This window comes from Lycium barbarum, chromosome 11 (genome assembly GCF_019175385.1).
Source record: "Lycium barbarum isolate Lr01 chromosome 11, ASM1917538v2, whole genome shotgun sequence".
Classification (NCBI taxonomy): Eukaryota; Viridiplantae; Streptophyta; class Magnoliopsida; order Solanales; family Solanaceae; genus Lycium; species Lycium barbarum.
The window spans coordinates 17,854,024-17,875,543 of NC_083347.1; the positions used below are offsets into that span (position 1 = coordinate 17,854,024).

Sequence of the window (21,520 nt, forward strand, 5' to 3'; positions counted from 1 at the left end):
CAAATTTTGCATACGTACGGAAGGACAATCAAATTGTGAAGCGCACATAGAATATTTTTGGAGTGTACAAGGTAATTTGCATGCCCAGGGGAACTTTAGTAGCTCAGTTGGTTGATTATCAAAAATTTTACCTTGTTGGTGAGAGTTCGATTCCCCAATTTGTAATCTCTTTCCCTGGCCCCCAATTTAAAAAAATAAAAAAAGCATGCCCAGGGCTTAACGTGCAAATGGGACTATCATAGCATTAGTCCTGTGAACCTTTACTCTCCCATGGACATGGTTGCCTCAAAGCATTTACAGGCTGTTTTGCTTCAACACAAGCCTCAACATTACTTTTTAAACCATCAATTAATGTTCAGCACATACTCTTTTTATTTTTTGAATTTTAAGGAGTGAACATGTGACAAAGGGTAAAGGAAGTGCGACGACGAAAAAGTCTTAAAATTTTGTTTTTAGTTTGTTCTATCCGTGTTGATTTGAAACAATTGATTTTGTGTAGTAAAAGGTGGTAGTTTCTAGAGAATTGTTCTATCGAATTTAGGATAACATAAGAAGAATTACTAAGGTATCCAAGAAAGAAGTGGTAACGAGTGATATAATAAAGTTATTGGTGGATGTAGTAGCTATTTTGATAACGAATTCAAAATCAGTGTGTATATACACTAGTTATATACTTATTATACACTTGCTATATACCAAGTATATATCGGAGATGATTACAAACAATTACAACTAGGCGGGTGAAATTTTTTTCACCCGTCTGGCTAAAAATGTTAAGATCTCAAAAATAAAAAGGGGGCTTGGAATTGATACTCTTTTTTTTTTAAGTTGAGTAAGTAATTTGCCAATGAAATAAAGGGTGTATTAATTAAAATTACATTCTATAAAACCCTATACCATTTAGCACATCTAATAATTTGCTGGACATTTAGATTTTATTAGTAGATCCTTATGTACTTACGGTTTTCAACTAACTAAACATCCCTCGTCATTATATATTATTCCAGCTTGAAGATCAAATACAAAAATTCCCAAACTCCATTTTCCTTATATTTTAGTATAAGAAGTTGTCTATTTTTCTCCGTTGCTTATGTTTTACGTATTTGTTTTGGGTACAATTTTTTCCGTTTCTTATGTCTTTTTCTTTTTTGGTACATTTTTTCCGTTGCTTATGTGAATAATAATAATAATAATAATAATAATAATAATAATAATAATAATAATAATAATAATAATAATAATAATAATAATAGGGTGTCCCTTGTATTAGCTTGGATATATCGGAAAAGCTCGGCCTAAAACATTGAAGTCGTGTGAATTCTCTCATCTCCTAGTAAGCTCTCTAATCAGTTGAGTCTTAATCAGAAAATGAGCAATTATGTAGTATTAGTTCTTTTTGACTTCTGGGCTAGCATCTTTTTCATTCTTTTGGGCTAAGCATAATTGGAATTGGAACGAAGGTTTGCTGGAACATGTGGTTTACATGATACACGTCTCTGTATGGACATAAATGTCCTAATTCACAATTCCAAATGTACCTTATTAATTAATGAAAAGGCATGAGGAAACTAACAGGAAAATCTATGAAACAATGAGAGCGTAGAAGGAATAAAAAAACTGGTTGATATTCTTAATGCAGCACATAGTACACTTTTTGTAGTCATGTCCATTTTATTTCAATTAATGCGACACACTTTTCTTTTTAATTTGTTCCGAAAAGAATAATATTTTATAATTTATAACCTCACAAATGCTCATATATTTTTTAAATCATAAATTAAAAAAAATATTCCTTATTTTCTTAAACTTCACGTTTGGTGAAACAACGCCACCGGCCACCGAAATAAGGATGGAGAGAGTGAGCCCCACTATAACGTCCTATTAAGTAGACCAGCTTGGTTTCAAACCTTGACCAATAATGAGACTCTTATAATCTTTTTTTTGCACGGATTGTCCTTCATTTGGGGTGGTCTTTAATTTTTAGCCTTTAAATTGGTGGTCTTTAAGTTTTGTCTTTCGCCTAATACTCTGAAGTTATGGATTAGAACCCCAACTCAGTAAAAAGAAAAAAAAATCGCAAGGCAAAATTTTGCAAATCTATCCATGCAAGGCAGAATTTGGGCCTTAAGACAAAATTTTGTAAATTATGTCCATGTGCAAATTTTGCCTTTAAGGTCCAAATTCTGCCTAAAGGGAAAAAGTCAAAGACCACCATTTTGAGGGAGAAAAATTAAAGACCACCCCAGCTAAGGACAATCCTGCAAATTGCCCTCTTATAATTGGACTTGAAAGGAAAAAAAAAAAAAAAAGTAGAAACCAAGCAAGGCCATCTCACTCCTACATAATTGGAAACTAAATTGACTGCTCAACATCCATACACGGATTGTAAGATGACATGATAAGTGTTCTTTCCCCTATTGGAAAAAGGTGTAATCCTAGTACGTGTGTATATATATATATAATTCAAAAGACTTATGTCATTCAGTCTGTCATTGTTTAAATAACGCATAAATTACTTGCGCACGCAAATTTTAAGGTTGTTAATTTAACTTGCATAAGATTAGCAGTTATCAACATATTTGTTAAAAAGTTGGTCTAGCGGAGTGTCATACCAAAACATAAATTTCATCAATTTAATTAGTGAACTTGAACTCCTAAAAAATAATACAAATCACCAAACAAGAAAAAGAAAAAAGAGAAACCATTATTGCCCTTAAGGCGATTTCGCTGAAACGATCTGCGTTGAAAGCTAAGAATGGTATTTAGAAAATTGGAAAGCTTCCTTGTGGCTTCATCCCAACAGAAGACCTTTGATAAATATTCCATCAGTCCATTTTTACTTGTCCTGCATATTAAAAAGGGAAAAGGTGCAAATATACTCCTCAACTTTGCGATTTAGAGCAGATATGCCCCTTGTTACAAAAGTGGTGCATATATACCCCTGCCGTTATAAAAATGGTGCAAATATATCCCTGCAGTTACAAAATGGTGCAAATATACCCTTTTCACTAACGGAATTTTTTTTAAAAAATCATTTAATTTATTTTTTAATTAAAAAAAAAGTCTACCTATATTTTCTTTAGTAGACATAATTTTCTAAAGCCACATGGTAATTTTTTTTTCTGGTGTGTCGGGTTTGGTAAGTTTCAAAAAATATCTCCGTGACTTTAAAAAACAAATTTAAAGTCATTTATTTTTTTACTTTAATTTGACTTTTTTTTTTTTGGGGGTACCATTAGAATACTTTCTTATCCTACATGTGTTTTGAGATCGTACTTGATTAAATAAATATAGTTGCATGAAGCAGCATAAGTGCTAACCTGATTTTAAAAATTAAAAAAAATAAAAAAAGCTAAAACGTTAGGTTATTTCGAATGTCAAGGATCTGTAGATCTACTAGTGATGAGGTATACAAAGATGGAAATAGACTAAAAGGATGGCTATACGGTACGGCATCTCAATAAAATCACAGAAAATAAAAAATTCCTAATAATCACCGAGTCCCGGGCCAGGACACGTTCTCGTGCGCATATTTACTATATTAATCACCGAGTCCCTCACTAGAGGGCCGGGACACGTTATATATATATATATGATGATATGATGATGTGATGATATGATGACATGATGATATGGAGATGGTGGCCAGAAGGGCATATTCCCTATTACCGAGTCCCTTATTAAAGGGCCGGGACACGTCTATGTTTATGTTTGTGATGCTATGATTTTAATTACCGAGTCCCTTATTAAAGGGTCGGGACACGTTATATATGTTATATACAGAATGATTATGCAGCTTTGATTACAAAACTCTATAACGATATTGATATGAGATTTATACAGATGAAATATGTCCAAAGGCAAGTTTTATGAATTTCTGATTGTTGCATTGGGTCCTACATACTTTGTCTCCTTATGAGTCTATTACTACATTTCATGCTTTACATACTCAGTACATACTCCGTAGTGACCCCCTTTCTTCGGGGGGCTGCGTTCATGCCCGCAGGTACAGACGCTCGTTTTGGAGATCCGTCAGCTTAGGGTACCTATTCAGCTATTTTGGACTGCTCCTTTGTTCCGGAGCTAGCTTGTGGTATAACTCCCTTGTGTTGTATTCATATGTGTTTAATTGGGTACGGCGGGGCCCTGTCCCGCCATATGATACAGTCATTACTCTTAGAGGTCTGTGGACATCTTTGTGGGTCTGTATGTAGTTGTTGATGCGTTGTGTGACTATGACTTATGTTTGGGGCGTACCCATTCGTAATGGCAGCCTTGTCGGCTTGCATATATATGTATGTTTGGTATGTTGCATATCGTGGTAGCCTTGTCGGCTTGCGTAGAAAAATATATGTTGTTGTTTAAAAATTGTAACTTCTGAGGAGACAGGTGCCTACAACATACAAAAAAAAAAAAATTTGACAGCTTTAAAACAACACCATACCTTTTTATACAAATAAGTTCATGACATACTAGTTATAAATGATTACAGTTAACCGGCAATATGAGTGTCCAATTCGGGCACTAGTCACGGCCTACGGGGTTGGGTCGTGACAGAAGTGGTATCAGAGCAGTTCGTCCTAGGAGTGTCTACAGACCGTGTCTAGTAGAGTCTTGTTTATCGATGTGTTGTGCACCACATCTATAAACAGGAAGCTACAGGACATTTAGGATGTTACCTTTCTTTCATATCCAAGATCGTGCGATAGAGCCCAGTTATAGGAAATGAAATTCCTTATACTAACCCTTGATTTCAGCAGAAGAATGACATCGACAGAAGAAAGTGATTGATGATATTGGACGTTCCAAAGTACGCAGGTAAGCAAAGGTACGAAAGGTATATGTCGAGTAAGGTATGGAAGTACGATTGAAATGTAAAGTTGAAAATCGAAAGAGAAAGTATAACAGGTGCAGTTTGGATTAGACATACGAGGTAAGTCCATCACTTTCATACTGTTGTTAATATTAGGAGCTCTGTGTGGCTATGATACGATATGATGTGTATATATATATATATATATATATATATATATATATATATGTTGGCCCTGTGAGGCATTGTTGGTATTTCCTGCGTGCAGGTTCTGGGATAGTAAGGAAATACAGAGGGAACTCTGCTAAAATTTTCCACAAGTATAAAAGGAAATGATAGGGCAATTTGGAAGGGTTTGTGATAATAAGAGATGATTTAGAAAAGGATGGAAAATCTTATTAGGGTGTTATATGAGGTACTGACTGAATTGATAAGCAGGGATAAATTATGACGCGTTTATAGTTAAAAGAAGTAATAGTATGATTAAGACAAGAGTACAGAAGAAAAAGAATTGTGACAGATGCGAATGTATTGGTAAGACAGGCTGTGAGGTTGTGAAGGATAAGATTGACTAGGAAGGATGAAGGGTTAAGTATGCTTATACAACACTAATGTAACATTCGAGGACGAATGTTCCTAAGTGGGGAAGAATGTTACACTCCATAATAATCCGTGTAACTTGTATTAAAACAAGAAAGAATGAGTTAAGAAGGTTCAGGAAAGTTAATCGAGTTAGTAAGAATATCGTTATATATGGTTTCCTTAAGTATCTCAAGGTGACACGGTTACCTAAAGGATTTGAAATCGCGCTATGAGTATGTATATAAGTATGTATATGTATGTATAAGAGGTTACATGAGGTTGGAAGAGGATTAGAAGTTAAATGAAATGAATCGGAACAACTTCAATAAAATCTCGGACCAGATTTTTAGCCCATATTGTTGGAGGCATATCTCCTTGTATATGAGGAGTTTTAAGGCGTTTCAAAAGCCTAAAATTAAATTCATCGAGTCTAGTTTGCAACGCAACAAACCGCTCATCAAAATTATATCGGGATAAGGAGATATGGTCGATGCAAGTTGGTCTGAGTGGGGATTAAGACTTTAACTTCCGGTTTCGTTTCAAGTCACAATTTACTTACAAATTTCGTTTGGTATAGAAGCATTAATGGAGATTAGGGATTAATTAACCATGATTGGATTATTAAGTGTGGATTTATATTTAGTGGTGGGGAATTATTATTATATGGATATAAAAGAGAGGGGAGACACATAAATTCATGAAATATGAGTCATATTCTTGGACAATTGATAGTGGGAGGTATTATTAAACAAAAATCTGATCTTGACACGTGAGGGAGCTTATGCTGCCCATGAACATCATCTTGGATGATTAAAACAAGTCATTTATCACCATATCATCTTCCACCAACTAGAACTTAGAGAGAGAAGCTCTCAAGCCCTAGAAAGAGAAAGAGAGCCACGGCTATGGCAGCTCCTCCACCACCAAAAAAATCAGTTTTCTTCCTCAAATCAACTCCTCATCTAGTGTACAAGAACGTGTAGTAGTTGTTGAAAAGAAACAAGGAGGTGTAACACCTCAATAGGGTTGAAGATTCGGCCAAAGTGAAGAACAAGTTGTAAGGTAAGAATGTTTATTGTTCTTGTGTTGCATGATGATTTGAATGTATAGTTCATGAAGGTTGTTGTTGGATTGTTGTTGTAGTTGAAGTAGAGAGTGAGCCGTGAGTGTTGGGGAAGCCATGGTTGGTTTCATTTTGTATGTATTGTTGGTGAATTGAATGGGTGTCAACATATGTAAATGAACAAAGATTGTAGAAGTTGGTTTATGATGTTGCATGTTGGTATTGGAATGTTTTGTGAGGGAGTTAGTGAACTGTTTTTACTTGATATTTTGATTGTTATTATCATGAATTTCATGATGGAAATGAAGGTGTTTAATGGTTGGAGTTGAAACTAAAATCGTTTGTGAGTTGTTGTAAGGATTATAGAAATGACGATGTAGTTTTGTTGTGTACGAATTGATGTTGTATTTGTCGTGTGGATAGCTGGTCATAACCTACTGAAAATATATGAAAAGAAGGCATGAAATAATGTGTAAGAATCATAGGTGGTTTGCTTAGTATGTTCGTAAATGTTTGCAAGAATTCCGAACATTGTTTAGGGACTGTTTTGGACATGTTATTGGACTGTTTTGGACGTCTTGTGGTAATGGACTGTTTTCTAAAAAGTTTAAATGAGCCATGTGTTGTAGGCTTTAATGGAATCATGTTTAATCTCCTTGTACATGTATTGGAAATGGATTGAATGTGTTGTGGTTTGGATGAATGGATGAAAATCATGAAGTTGTTATAGTTGTGTTGAAGCCGTGTAAAGGGGCTGTTTTAGGGGAAATTATGGACTGTTTTGTGCCAAGTTTTGATTGTTGTTGTTATGAACATTGTGGTATATTGTATGTATGTTGAATATGTGAATTTAGGTGTTAAAGAAACAAATCAAATTGAAGTACGCAAGCAGTCCAAAACAGTGGACTGTTTTAAGGTTATAAGCAAATTAGTGAATGTTGAATATTGATTGTTGCTATGAACGTGTAGTGAAAGTGAAGCTTAATGATTCAAGTTGAAATTGAAATGGTTTGTGGACTGTTATAAGAATAAATATGATGCTGAAACAGTTCCGATAATCGCATAAGTAATGTTGTAAACGTGTTGTTGTCGTTGTAATTGAAGTTGGAAAAATTGCGAAATAGAAATTGTAGTGTTGTGTGTGCTGTTTGGCCGTGAGTATGGGATAGTTTTGAATGATGTATGGACTTTCCAAAGTCCCTTAAATCATGTGTATACAAGTTTGGATTGATACATGAAAGAACGACTAGCAATATTAGCTTGTAGCACTAGTTGGTTTGAATGCGAACGAAACGTCGTCTAAATGTTAGAAAGGGATTGTGAGTGTCAAAATACGTATCGAATTCCCTCGTAAACTAATCATAGCTTGTGATATCTTGATATAGGTTAAGTACCATTGGGCAGCAAGTACAAGTTATTATACGACTAAACGCTAAAGGTATGTAAAGCCTATTCCTTCTTTCTTTTGGCATGTCCTAGACGTAAGTATGAAACGATATGAACCTTGGGGTAAATTCTACTCTCTAGTTCCATGAATGACTTATGATTCTATATTTCCTTAATGCTGTTGTCACAAGCCTACTATATGATTGACTAATGAATGATGTATAGAAGTTCCTACTCTTAAAGAAATGCACAAATAGAGGCATACTTGACTTTCAAAAGCTACGCCATGTTAAGTTGATACATGTACACGAAATCTGAAACGTTTCTTGTTATAGTTTGTTATGAGACTTAAAAAGAACTGAATATGAATATTATTTTGACACTTTAGAGCTGGTTAGTGCTTGTCCATTGAGTCTCAAAAGATGAATTGCATATATGTGGTTGTTATTTATTCTGCTCGTGCTTACCGCTATATCCTTCACTGAGTCCCGGGCCAGGACACGTTCTCGTGCGCATATTTACTATATTAATCACCGAGTCCCTCACTAGAGGGCCGGGACACGTTATATATATATATATATATATATATATGATGATGATATGATGATGTGATGACATGATGATATGGAGATGGTGGCCAGGAGGGCATATTCCCTATTACCGAGTCCCTTATTAAAGGGCCGGGACACGTCTATGTTTATGTTTGTGATGCTATGATTTTAATTACCGAGTCCCTTATTAAAGGGCCGTGACACGTTATATATGTTATATACAGAATGATTATGCAGCTTTGATTACAAAACTCTATAACGATATTGATATGAGATTTATACAGATGAAATATGTCCAAAGGCAAGTTTTATGAATTTCTGATTGTTGCATTGGGTCCTACATACTTTGTCTCCTTATGAGTCTATTACTACATTTCATGCTTTACATACTCAGTACATACTCCGTAGTGACCCCCTTTCTTCGGGGGGCTGCGTTCATGCCCGCAGGTACAGACGCTCGTTTTGGAGATCCGTCAGCTTAGGGTACCTATTCAGCTATTTTGGACTGCTCCTTTGTTCCGGAGCTAGCTTGTGGTATAACTCCCTTGTGTTGTATTCATATGTGTTTAATTGGGTACGGCGGGGCCCTGTCCCTCCATATGATACAGTCATTACTCTTAGAGGTCTGTGGACATCTTTGTGGGTCTGTATGTAGTTGTTGATGCGTTGTGTGACTATGACTTATGTTTGGGGCATACCCATTCGTAATGGCAGCCTTGTCGGCTTGCATATATATGTATGTTTGGTATGTTGCATATCGTGGTAGCCTTGTCGGCTTGCGTAGAAAAATATATGTTGTTGTTTAAAAATTGTAACTTCTGAGGAGACAGGTGCCTACGACATACAAAAAAAAAAAATTGACAGCTTTAAAACAACACCATACCTTTTTATACAAATAAGTTGATGACATACTAGTTATAAATGATTACAGTTAACCGGCAATATGAGTGTCCAATTCGGGCACTAGTCACGGCCTACGGGGTTGGGTCGTGACAGTTATGCCGGAACCGGCATACTTATGCCAAGTCTGCCATAAGGCATAAGTATGCCGGGTCCGGCATAACTTTGCTAATTCCTTCACAAGTGTATGCCGATGGGGGCATAGCGAAATTTAAACTTTGCCTTGCGATTTTTTTTTAAAAATTTTGACTGTGTGGGATTCGAACCTGAAACCCATGGGATTTAGCGAAGGGCAAAATTTAAAAATTTTAAATATGAAGGGCAAAATTTAAAGACCACCCAAAAGAAGGGCAATTCGCCCGTTGTAAGACAAAAAATTAAAATTGCTCCAATGGCTAAAAAAAACAAGTTTGAGAAACACACTCTAGTCCATGTCAGTGCTTTGTGTTCAATAGACACATTTTCAAGGTAGATGCAAGATTTTTACTACTGGGAAACATTCTTAAAAATGTCAACTCTAAGGGACTGTATATATAGTTGGCCTAGTTTTTTTAATTTCCTACAAAATGATGATGGTAAAGAAAGTTAACTCATGTTGACTTCCTAGAAGTTGGGACAAAATGAAGTGGCAAAACAAAATAAATAAGAGCAGAGGAGGAGCTGAACTTTAGAAAATAAATGGAATTGAATACTGTTGTAGCTGTTGTACTAGGATTCTCATGTTCTTGCTTACACCTTTTTGCAAGAGGAAACAGTATAAAGGCAGGCAAATCAATCACTGGTAATGAGACACTGGTTTCAACTAGTGAAAGTTTTACCTTAGGCTTCTTCACTCCAGGTAATTCTACAAACAGCTACCTTGGCATATGGTACAATACTATCCCTGAACAAAATGTCATTTGGGTTGCCAACAGAGAATCTCCAATCCCTCAGAATTCTACTGTAGTTTTCACTATAGGTATTGATGGGAATTTCGTGATTGTTGATGAAAAGGGTAAACTTATTTGGTCATCAAATGTTACATCCACCACAGGGGGATTATTAACTTCAAATTCTACCGTGGGAGCGTTGTTAGATAACGGAAATCTTGTTCTTAAACATGGTGAATCTAACATATGGACTAGCTTTGAGCATCCTACCGATACATTAATGCCCGGGATGAAAATTGGTTATAACAGAAAGACAGGCAAACAAACTGTGATCAATTCGTGGACGAGTAAAGAAGATCCCCGGCCTGGAAATTTCTCTTTTGGAGTAGATCCTGAAGGGCATGACCATTATTTCATTTGGAAGCACAGCAGTATTTATTATAGATTTGGCCGTGAAGACGAATTCCCGCGGAGGACTATACTAGGAGTTACATGGCATGCTGATTTAGTTTCTAATCACGATGAAGTATCTCTTACTTTCGATCAAAATAAAGGCCCGTTAATAATAAGGGTCGTTTTGGATCCTAGTGGGCAATTCCTGGTGCTGCTAACTATTCAGAATAATAGTAATTGGGTTACTACAATTCGGGAGCCACAAGTTGAGTGTGCAGTTTATGCCTATTGTGGTCCATTTGGCAGCTGTGGAATCTTAAGTGGAAAATGCAGCTGTTTAACTGGATTTGAACCAAGATTTTCCGAATATTCGGAAAATGAGAAGTGGAATGGAGCTTGTATGAGAAAAGTAGCATTGGAATGTGATGGTGGAGACGGGTTTTTGAAACGCGAGCATATGAAGTTGCCAGATCATGCTATCTCCTTAGGAAATATGAGCAGTAAAGACTGTGAAACGCGGTGCATTAGGAACTGCTCCTGCTCAGCTTATGCTTATTCAAATGGTAACTGTTTAATTTGGTTTGGAAATTTACTGGATCTTGCAGATAACTTCAATGACAGTAGAGCTCTCTATGTTCGAGTTGATGGCTCTGAGCTAAGTATGTTTACTCTAACCTTATCAATTGTACAAACAACAAATGAAATATTGTTCTAATTAATGTATTTGGTAGTGTAATTTAACCAAATTTATTTACTTTTCAATCGTGTTGTAGATACTGATGGTCTATCTGGGAATTTAGCTCAAAGATACAAAATTCTCATTGCAAAAATTGTTTCTGCGGTTGCTGCAACCTTGCTTCTTATAAGTATTTTAGTCTTTATCTTCAAAAGAAAGCTCTTGAAGAGAACAGGTGTGTCTAGTGATACTAATTTCGCAATTGTAAATTAGCAGTATTAATGATTCCAAGTTTTTTTATAGTTTACACTGCTTAGCCTAACTGATTGCTGTTTGAAACAAGGCTGGAAGGACGGAAATTCTTCTCTCCTTAGCTTCACGTCAAGTTCTTTCGTTGGGAAAGATGATATGAAGTTGGTAAAGTACAGCCTGCAGAATATAAGAGAGGCTACATACAATTTCCACGAAGATAACAAACTTGGAGAAGGTGGTTTTGGCCCTGTGTTTAAGGTGCAAAAATTCAATGTTTTGATGCTCATAGTATTCTCTTTCATGAATATAGAGGATTTAAACATTCTGTTTCGGGGGTTTTTGGCTGAGTTCGGAGACGTAGCCATCAAAAGGCTAAGCAGGAGGTCATCACAAGGACTGGAGGAGTTCATGAATGAGTTGAAGCTAATCGCGAATTTGCAGCACAAAAATCTAGTCAGCCTGTTAGGATGCTGTGTTGAAGGCGAGGAGAAGATACTTATCTATGAGTATATGCCAAATCGCAGCCTGGACAACTTTCTTTTTGGTTCGTCTTCTACTTCTAAATACTCATTAGTGTTATTATATTTGTGAGAATCATTACTGTTTTTTCCCATATCCCTTGGCTGATTAGACATTTCATTTTTTCTTAGACCCTTCATTGAAGGTTGTGCTAGACGGGAATATACATTTTGGGATAATAGAAGGAATTGCTCAAGGAATGCTTTATCTACATAAGTATTCAAGATTAAAAGTCATTCACAGGGACTTAAAAGTAAGCAACATTCTGCTAGATCGAGAGATGATTCCTAAAATATCAGACTTTGGAATGGCGAGGATTTTCGGGACTGATCAAACATAGGCCAATACAAACCGAGTGGTCGGAACATAGTAAGTATAGCCCCTGGTGATCTGTAACTAGTTCTTATGTTATTACCCCTGATGTATTGCTACTGAAGACTAACTTATGCCAACGCGTCATAGTGGCTATATGTCTCCAGAATACGTAATATATGGCCAATTTTCGGAGAAATCAGATGTATTCAGCTTCGGGGTGTTGCTGTTGGAAATGCTAACTAGTGAACGGAACTCGAACTTTTCCATGACTGAAATTTCTTTATCCCTCTTAGGATGGGTAAGTGTAATCTGTATATTTTAAAACTGATCAGTCCAATTTGTTGTCTTTATTTCTTTCTTTGTTTATCTTTTGTAACTTATCTTTCAAATCATCTGGCTTTTTAGGCGTACAATATGTGGAAAGAAGGAAGAATGTTGGATTTGATTGATCCATCAATAAGGGAAACTTGCGACGCTAACAAGGCAACAAGGTCAATTTTGGTTGCCCTTCTTTGTGTTCAAGAAATTCCCACAGATCGGCCAACAATGTCTAATATAGTTGCCATGTTAAGCAACGAAACGTTATCAATTCCCGAGCCAAAAGAACCTGCCTTTCGCAGTAGCTGGCAACCTCAACATGAGTTAAATGGTTCTTCCAAAAATGAGATGACAATTAGTTTGCCAGAACCTCGATAGGAGAAAATTATGTCACTATTTCTTATAGTTAGAGGCAGAGTTAGTTTTTTAGTTTATAAGTTTTGAATTTTCAAGAAGGCAAGCTTACTGGATGTTGAAAAGTCAAAGTTACTAAGTTATGTCAAACCTGTAAACAGAAATGTAGCTTCCTCCACTGCTTCAAATAATGAAGCGGTTATTCATTTGTATTCCTTCAAAGAAGATATACGAGGCGTCAGTTTCTGGAAGAACTTCACTTGTAACGTAGAGAGTTTTACTTTAAGACACTTCAAGCTTTATGACTTTCTTATTATAGTGTAGATTATGGAAAGACAAACGGAGCTTCTTTGTCCAATGCTTTTTCATTTGTTTTCTGGGCTCCCAATATTAAACTTGTGAGTTGATCATCTGAAATCACTCGACCCAAATCAGTTACTCCACTATAAGCACTTGTTCATGGTTGTTTTTAATTTTCACCTGGTGTTTGGTATCCGCTTGGGGGCCCAACTAATCCAGATTCGTGCTAGAGAGTTCCACTTTAGGGTAAAGCGCTTCGTACAAAAATGACTTTATTCTCAGAGCTGAATCTTAAACCTTTGGTTAAGGATGAAAGAATACTTATCACCCGACTTGTTGATATGCTTATAATGTTCATTTGGACTATAACTTGGTTAGATTAAAATAAATTACTGAAGTAAAACAATTTTTGTGTACGCAGAGTGCAGTTTACTAATGTATCTACTTTGGTCATAAAATCATTGCAATGAAACAAATGACAGAATTAAGTAAATGCCTGATTAAAAGCGAGAAAAACTGTAATTTTTTTTTTGATAAAAAGATAACAAAGCTTGGACGGTCGCAAATGTGAATCGCTAGTCGATGTACTTCTAATTTCTACCACAGTCCACATAGCAACCTAAACTACATTGATGTGTCTGGATTGTTTCCTAGTATTTCGGATTTTTCAAAGACCCCACTCAGAAGAAAAAATCCTAGGTTTGGTTATTTTTTACTGTTACGACTTACGTTCTAGACACGGTTGTAATTTCATTATGACTAGTTTCAAAGACCCCAATCAATTCATATTCGCTCATGACTAGTTTTAAGCTATTGATTTTACATGCTAATTTCATTATGACAAAAAAGAAAAAGAGATCTAGACTACTCAATATGAATGTGAGAAAACGAGAAGTAGTATTAGTAATCATATACGCTCATGACTAGTTTTAGTTTAACCCTTCACTCAATTAGGAAATGATAACAAAATACGATGTTCGTCATTTCCACATCTCATTTTTGATAAGCCAATATCTCTTTTTCTCCTCCTATATAAGATCTTCGTTGACATGCTTAGGAATAGGTCATGGTTGTGCCATTCTGACATATTTGTTTCTTTTACTTTGTGTCAATTACTGCTTTACGTCAACAACTAGGGAATTTGCTGCGCGCTGTTTCGAGAAACACCAATAAACTAAAATATGATTATTTTTAAATTTAGACAAAAAAGAAAATCAACTATATGATTAAGAAATTAAATTGTATATACTGATAAAATCACAATATAAATATTTTAAGATAATTAGAGCTTAAATAAATTACATTTTTATTGTCAAATATTCTTTAAAAATGAAATGATCATTTGTAGGAAAAAAAATTCATATATTTTGCGTCAAAACACTATTCTCTTAGTCTAATATAATTATTTATGTACCTAAGGACTCGATTAACTTTTTATACTTTAATTAGATTGTATAACTTTTGTGCAGTACACTTTCTTCTATTCAAGTAAAAGAGAATGATTAAAAAAAAAAAAAGTAATGAAACCAAAAATAGGAAGGAAAAGAGAAAAGAAAACTCTCAATTCCCTTTCCTTTTAATTATTTTTTTTACTTTCATTATTCTCCTTTTTCTTTCTCTTTCTCTTCCATAATCTCACACTCAATTGACTTCTTTTTTCTTTTTCTTTTTTTAACCCCTCCCCCTTTTGCACCCTTGGTGATTCGAATCAACATCCTTCGGATCGGAGGTAGAGAGTGCTTACCATCAGAGCAAACCCATCTTGTCCACTCAATTGACTTCCTCCCTATCCTTTGTAATCTTTTCTATTTCCTTTTCTCTTTTTCACCCTATTAATCTGCCACTTCCTTTATTATTTTTATCTATCTTTTTTTTTTTTTTTTAAATCTTTTCTCTGTCTCTCCTACGGTTACTTCTAAACTTGTTACTTGTTTATACCTACAACTAGAAATCTCTATTTTCTTCTCCCTAATTCACCCTAAAATATTCAATAAATTTTCCTTTTGTTTTAAGTAATAATTTTGTCACTCGTCTTATAAATAGAGAAAAGTAATTCTCTGAAAGAGAGAGATATATCCAAGTTCCAGAAAAGCAAACAACTGAAAAAGAAAAAGAAAATAACTTATTTGTTGCGTAATTTATCACAATATTTCTCACCAAGAGCATTTAAGATATGTTTCTTCTTTTTTGCATAATTAGTTCCAAGAAAGGATGAATAACAATTTTATGGGGCTTTTCCAAATTCAATAGATTAGCGTTTTCTTCGTAGAAATACCGCCATTTGACAACCAAGATGTTAAGTTTGCATGTTTTTGTTTCTATTGGGCATGGTCGGGTAACTTACAATTATAAATCTCTATTTTCCCCCCTAATTCACTGATAAAATATACATCAAGTTTTACTTCTATTTCAATATTTTTGTCACTCGTCTTATTGTATAAATAGAGACAAGTAACTCTCCGAAAGATAGAGATATATGCAAGTTCCAGAAAAGCAGAAGAAAATAGAGTATCTCAAAAGTTCAGCACACGTAGTCGATATATGACAACATCATATTTCATTGTGAAAGACGAAGGTATTATAGAAGGAACAATTAAAATGTAATGGAAATTGATAAAACAAGAGGATAAAAAATTAACACACCTTTTTTCGTAATTGTGACCAGTTGTGAAAAATTATACTGTACTTTGATGTAGAATGTAAAATTGAAGGCCATTGATGACTTCTTTTTTCGTAATAGAAAGTGAATTCTTAGGGACTTCAAAATAAGTACTATTTTTACCGTAGAAAAGAACGTTTGCGTCGTAATGGTGACTTTTTGCAGCACTGAACGTTTTATTTCTATAGGAGTTCTAATAAGAGGGAACAGTTATTTTCCCAAGTCTTAATAAGTGAGGAGGTGCCTTTTCAATAAGAATTCTATGTTTTGTGAAGTAACTACTGAGATAAATAATTTAAATCGAAGGAAAATTCAAAAAAAGGAGAAAAAAGATAAATGTATTTTCTATGTTACGAGAGCGTCATGTCAACGGGTCTATGTCTCTCTTTTATATATACATATAGATATAGATTATCGTGTTGTTTATTGCCATGTGGCATGCCCTTAAATGGCTTTCAGCATGTCCTTAAAATGGCTTTATTTTTTCGCCTTTCCTTTTTTTATTTTACTTTCCTTGCATTTCTCATTCTCGTTTGTAATCTACTTATGTTTGGGAAACTAGGCTTCCAATTTGCGAATCTTTCAAGAAATGGAACTTCTAAACATAATCCACTTTTAGGTTTAGTCTAAACATAATCCCTTAAATGGTTTTCAGCATAAAAACAATTTCCAACGTATTAATTATCCACTTTTAGTTTTAGTTCATTAGCAATAATATAAACATACTTTATTATTTTGTATGATTTATATAACGTTATTTTATTCTTTCTAACAACATTGTTTTGCAAAATTTCATCTTAAAATTTGAAAAGTACCTATATATTATTCTGTGTTTTGGACATTTTAGATAAATATATATTTAGATTTGAGTACTATATTTAAAACTACTGGAAATATTAAAATAGTAAAAGTATGTTTTTCAACGGATATCCAAATTAATTTTAAGTAATAGCATATGTAGGAGGACGATCACTTGCATACGTTAGCTAAAAGATTTAAGAATCAGACACTCGGAATTTATATTTCTATGATACTAGATAAAGGTTATTTTATATTGCCAATTCAAATTCAACAAAAATGTTAACCAGCAATTTCAAAAGGGCAATTTGCGACCTTTGTTGGGGTGGTCTTTAATTTTTATCCCTCAAAGTGCTGGTCTTTAATTTTTGTCCTTCGCCTAAAATACCTTGAGGTTCTGGGTTCGAACTCCGGTTTAATCATAAAAATAAAATAAAAATTCGCAAGATAAGGCTTTGCAAAAAGTCTGCCTTATGCGGTAGACTCTACCTTATAAGGCAAACTTTTAGTTATGCCCTAGCCAAAGCCTTGCTTGGCGATTTTTTTTCTTTCACCTTATATGTGCAAGTTCAACTACTTCCTACATTTCAATTTAAGTGTCTTACTTTCCGTTTTGGTCAGTTTCAAAAAGAATGTTTTTTTCTATATTAGTAAGTTGACAATTCAAATATCCTACATAGCAAATTTAAAACCGCAAGATTCAAAGGATTTTAGTAAATTACATACATCTTTAATTTAGGACCACAAAAATCAGAAGTCTCCTTTTATTTTTTAAACTTTGTGACTTGTCAATCTAAGACACTTAAATTAGCGGACATAAACCATTCGGCATGTAAAGAAAAAGGGAATTCGTCCAAGAAAAAAGACAAAATCTGCTTACGAAAATCTAAAATGGACGAAGAAAAAAAAAATCAACTTTCTTTAAATGTAAAAGGAATTTGAGTATTCACCAGTCGGTTATAGCAAAGACTAAAGTGAACATGAATATTTACAACTGACGACTTCGAATTTCTGGTGCGAAGATCATGTTTCAAAAGCTACACACATGTTTTAATTAATGGTTTGACCTCAATCCTATGATGTCACATTATATTGGTATAATAAGCCCTTAATGAATTAATTAATGAAGACTAATCTGAAAAATATAAAATGTTATTGGTTTAACTATTCCGTTGAAGTCCATTCCCACCTATGATTCGGGTGTCTCTTTTTAAGTACGGTGTTTATATCTTTTTTTTTTAATAAAAAAAAAAAAAAAGTTTGTAGGGATAGCATGCGTGCATGGTAAATACTTACTCAAATAGGCCATAGGGTAAGTATCTACTTTGTCATTTGGAAAAGTTTAATTGTCAAACTGATAATTAGGGTCAAGTTTAAGTCTCTATCTATGTATTTTGTCTTATTTATTTATTTATTAAGGACTTTATTAGGTTGTCATGTAGTGTCAAAATTCCTTTATTTTTTACGTTTATATTTAGGGACAGACATGGGCCCGTGAGCGGGGAGTAGGGAACCTAAGTAGAAATAAAGTTCACTAGCCACTTCTCGGTCTTGTCTTTAAAAAATAGCTATTGTTATAGAGTTTTAAATTCCACAAGTATAACTTCATGACCATGTTAGAGTTTTACATGTGGAATTTGAAACTTCACGACTATAGTTATTTTTCAATTACATTAACTGACAGTTGGCTATTTGTATATTTTACCTGAGAAACTAAGCAATAGGAAATGCTTTGATAAGATTTGAACCCTTTACCACTTGAGTACAAGGTAAAGCTGCAACCAATATACTCCCATTTTATCGTCGTAGTAAAGATCGTAATATCAGAGGAATGTGAAACATTTCTCTTGAGAATCTGTTTTTTTTTTTTTTGTTCGTTTTCCAACTCCGAATGAGTTTGAAACCTTCAGCGCTATATACTATTTCTATACTTATTATACACAATATATATCTCTAAAAAAAGACGTAAAACTAAAAACAAGTTAGTAAAGAGCTACAAAAATCAATGGACCAGGAAATCAAATAGAACTATTTTGATCCATTTACCTGAGTTACAACCAGAATCATATGACATATATTGAAATCCATACAGAATGGGAAAACACGCACGGTTATGCGTATGTACAAGTCTCACTAGATCACCAACCGTAAATATCATCCAAGACTTTTTCTTCCTTACCTTTATCACCTGTCCACTCCTCCTTAAAATTCAAAAGGAATATATACTGAAACATTATTAATAGTTTAAAAAGTAAAGTTATTTGAGACTCGCCTGGGAGAAAAACAGTCTCTAAACGCTTTGAGTCAACCGTGTCCAAGAATAGTCTGTGTGGGCTTCACAATTTGATTGTCCTTCCCGTATATGCCCTATAAAATTTTGGCGCATTTTCACAAATGACTACAATTTGGAGTTTTTTTTAGGCAGAGCTACATTTTTACTAATTACATTTCATAGCTACAGTAACATGTATTCAAATTCGGCTGTATTTCGTTGTATTCAATTCGGATGTATTCATTCGTATCTACTTTCACAGTGTATTGTATTCAAATTCGGTCGTATTCAAACAATACAAGTGCAAAAAAATATAGGGATATTCTGTTGTATTCAAATTCATTGTATTCATTTGTATATAAAAAGATCTCTTTCGAAATACATGTGAAAAATACATAAAGAAACATTGTATTTTACACTTAAAAAAATAACGAATATATTGAAATACACTCAGATCTGAGATACGAGAAAAAAATAAACTCAGATTTGAGATAGAAGAATTAATAAAATACACTCAGATCTAAAATACACCGCCGAAGATTTTTCCACCACCGACAACAGCGCCGTCGTCCGGTAAAGATCCAACCAGAAACCATTTCTTTCTATGTATTCAACACAAATACAAATACATTTCAAACAACAACAACTTTTGATAACCCTGTCAGGCTTTCCACTCCCAAAAATGGCTACAAATGGCATCACTTCCTTCTTCCGTGTCAAAAAGCCCACAGGTAAGGCTGTTTTGCCCACTAGAGGCTCCCCTCCAGGTTTGGATGAAATTTAGACTAAGCCCATTTGACAAAATTAGATCAATTTGGGGATCTGTATTTTTTCTTCAATTTCGTATACACGCAGATCCGAGAAATACACTTAGAGGCGGAAGTGGCGAAGATGGTGGAGGAGGCAGAGGCGGAAGCGCCGGCGGCGGTTGAAGAAGAGTGGAGGAATCGGGGAAGATGGGTTTTGAATTTTGATGCAGGGAAAGGAACCGTTTGTTGCTATATTTGTTACCTTGTATAATTGAAATACAACATTTGGCTACCAGATGTAATTAAAGTAAAGTGTAGTTACTAAATGTAAATACCTCTTATATGTTCTCTACACCACATAAATTTCCTTAAAGTTTTACCTTTTTAAATTTTATTGTAAAGATATAACAATAACTTATATGATATGAGGTTGAATGATCAATAATTTGATGGATTAGAAGATCATTAAGTGCATGTATTATTATGTCTACGTAGCTATATCAATTTTCATAAATTGTGTCTTTTGAATTATCTATTTGTAATAACCTTTAATTCAATGCTCATTTAAATTTTACTCCATTTCTTTACTTTATTTGTTTTTTTCCTATTTTGTCCCCATGAAAAGTTTGTTGGGCCAAAACGGTTCAAAAGTACTCTTAATACGGTGTGACATTGTCGGTTCAAGATTACTAATACGGAGTGACATTGTCTGTTTTGAATCAAGCCTGCACGGTTTTTTCCAAAAAGCCTCACACCATTAAGAATACATCCAATATCTTATAAGTAGCTCCTTTTTTTTTTCAACTACCAACGTGGGGCTTTGTTCGCATACCCAACAATCTCCCCCTCAAACTAAGCTCAACAAGGCTCATTACCATGATTCACAGGTCAGAGGTTCAAGGTGTTTTTTATGCACCCACATCGTTGGAGTATTTACGATCACCCAAGTCCAAAGGATGTGTATGCGTCTTCAAAGATATGGATAAATGTCGTAAACAGGCCCATAGACGGGCAAAGACACAAAGCTTGGCCCCGCGGCACCTTGAGACTCGTCTCGCAAAATTTTTGGCTCTGATACTAGTTGTTGGGCTAAAACTGTCTAAGAATGCTCTTAATACGGTGTGATCAATATTGTCCACTTTGGACCAAGTCCACACGGTTTTCCTCTAAAGGTTTCACACCATTAAAAGCATCCATTATCTTATAAGTAACTCCTCTTTCTTTTCAGCTACCAATGTGTAACTTTGTCCACACTCCTAACAAAATTTATAACCTATATCACTTGGCCGTGCTTATAATCAAAATGAACCCATATTTTCAGATATTATCCTATTTAGTTCATTTTGTATATAATTTAAAATAGGACAACTTACCAGAACTTCTACCTTTTAAGAACTTTTAACAATCTGTAGCTACATTTCGTAGCTAGTTTAGGGCAATTCACTGTATTTGAATACATTGTTCAGTTGTATCCAACCTTATCTGATGTTGCGTGTATTTGACTGTATTTGAATACATGCAACCTTAATTCTTTGAATACATATGTATTCAAAATGATTGTATTCCAGTGCATTTAAATACACGATTGAGTTGTGTATTTTAGTGTATTTATATATTGATGTATCCTTTTGTTTCTACTGTATTTGAATGTATTCAAGCTTCGATCAGCAAGGTCTCCACCGAATGTCGCAAGGTTGAATGTATTCGACGGTGTTTAAATGTATTGACGCTCAGAAAATGACGAAATGAAG

At 34.5% G+C, this 21,520-nt stretch overlaps 2 protein-coding genes across 2 annotated transcripts; both read left to right on the top strand.

Moving 5' to 3' along the window:
• The first annotated feature begins 9,927 nt into the window (after window positions 1-9,927).
• LOC132618221 (G-type lectin S-receptor-like serine/threonine-protein kinase B120) lies at window positions 9,928-13,149 on the top strand. Its single transcript, XM_060333280.1, has 6 exons — window positions 9,928-11,216; window positions 11,331-11,468; window positions 11,577-12,029; window positions 12,136-12,373; window positions 12,467-12,617; window positions 12,725-13,149. The coding sequence occupies exons 1-4, from the start codon at window positions 9,974-9,976 to the stop codon at window positions 12,342-12,344; spliced, it is 2,043 nt and encodes a 680-aa protein (XP_060189263.1). The 5' UTR covers window positions 9,928-9,973; the 3' UTR covers window positions 12,345-12,373; window positions 12,467-12,617; window positions 12,725-13,149.
• LOC132619498 (cysteine-rich receptor-like protein kinase 10) lies at window positions 12,474-13,015 on the top strand. Its single transcript, XM_060334390.1, has 2 exons — window positions 12,474-12,617; window positions 12,725-13,015. The coding sequence occupies exons 1-2, from the start codon at window positions 12,474-12,476 to the stop codon at window positions 13,013-13,015; spliced, it is 435 nt and encodes a 144-aa protein (XP_060190373.1).
• Window positions 13,150-21,520: the final 8,371 nt, after the last annotated feature.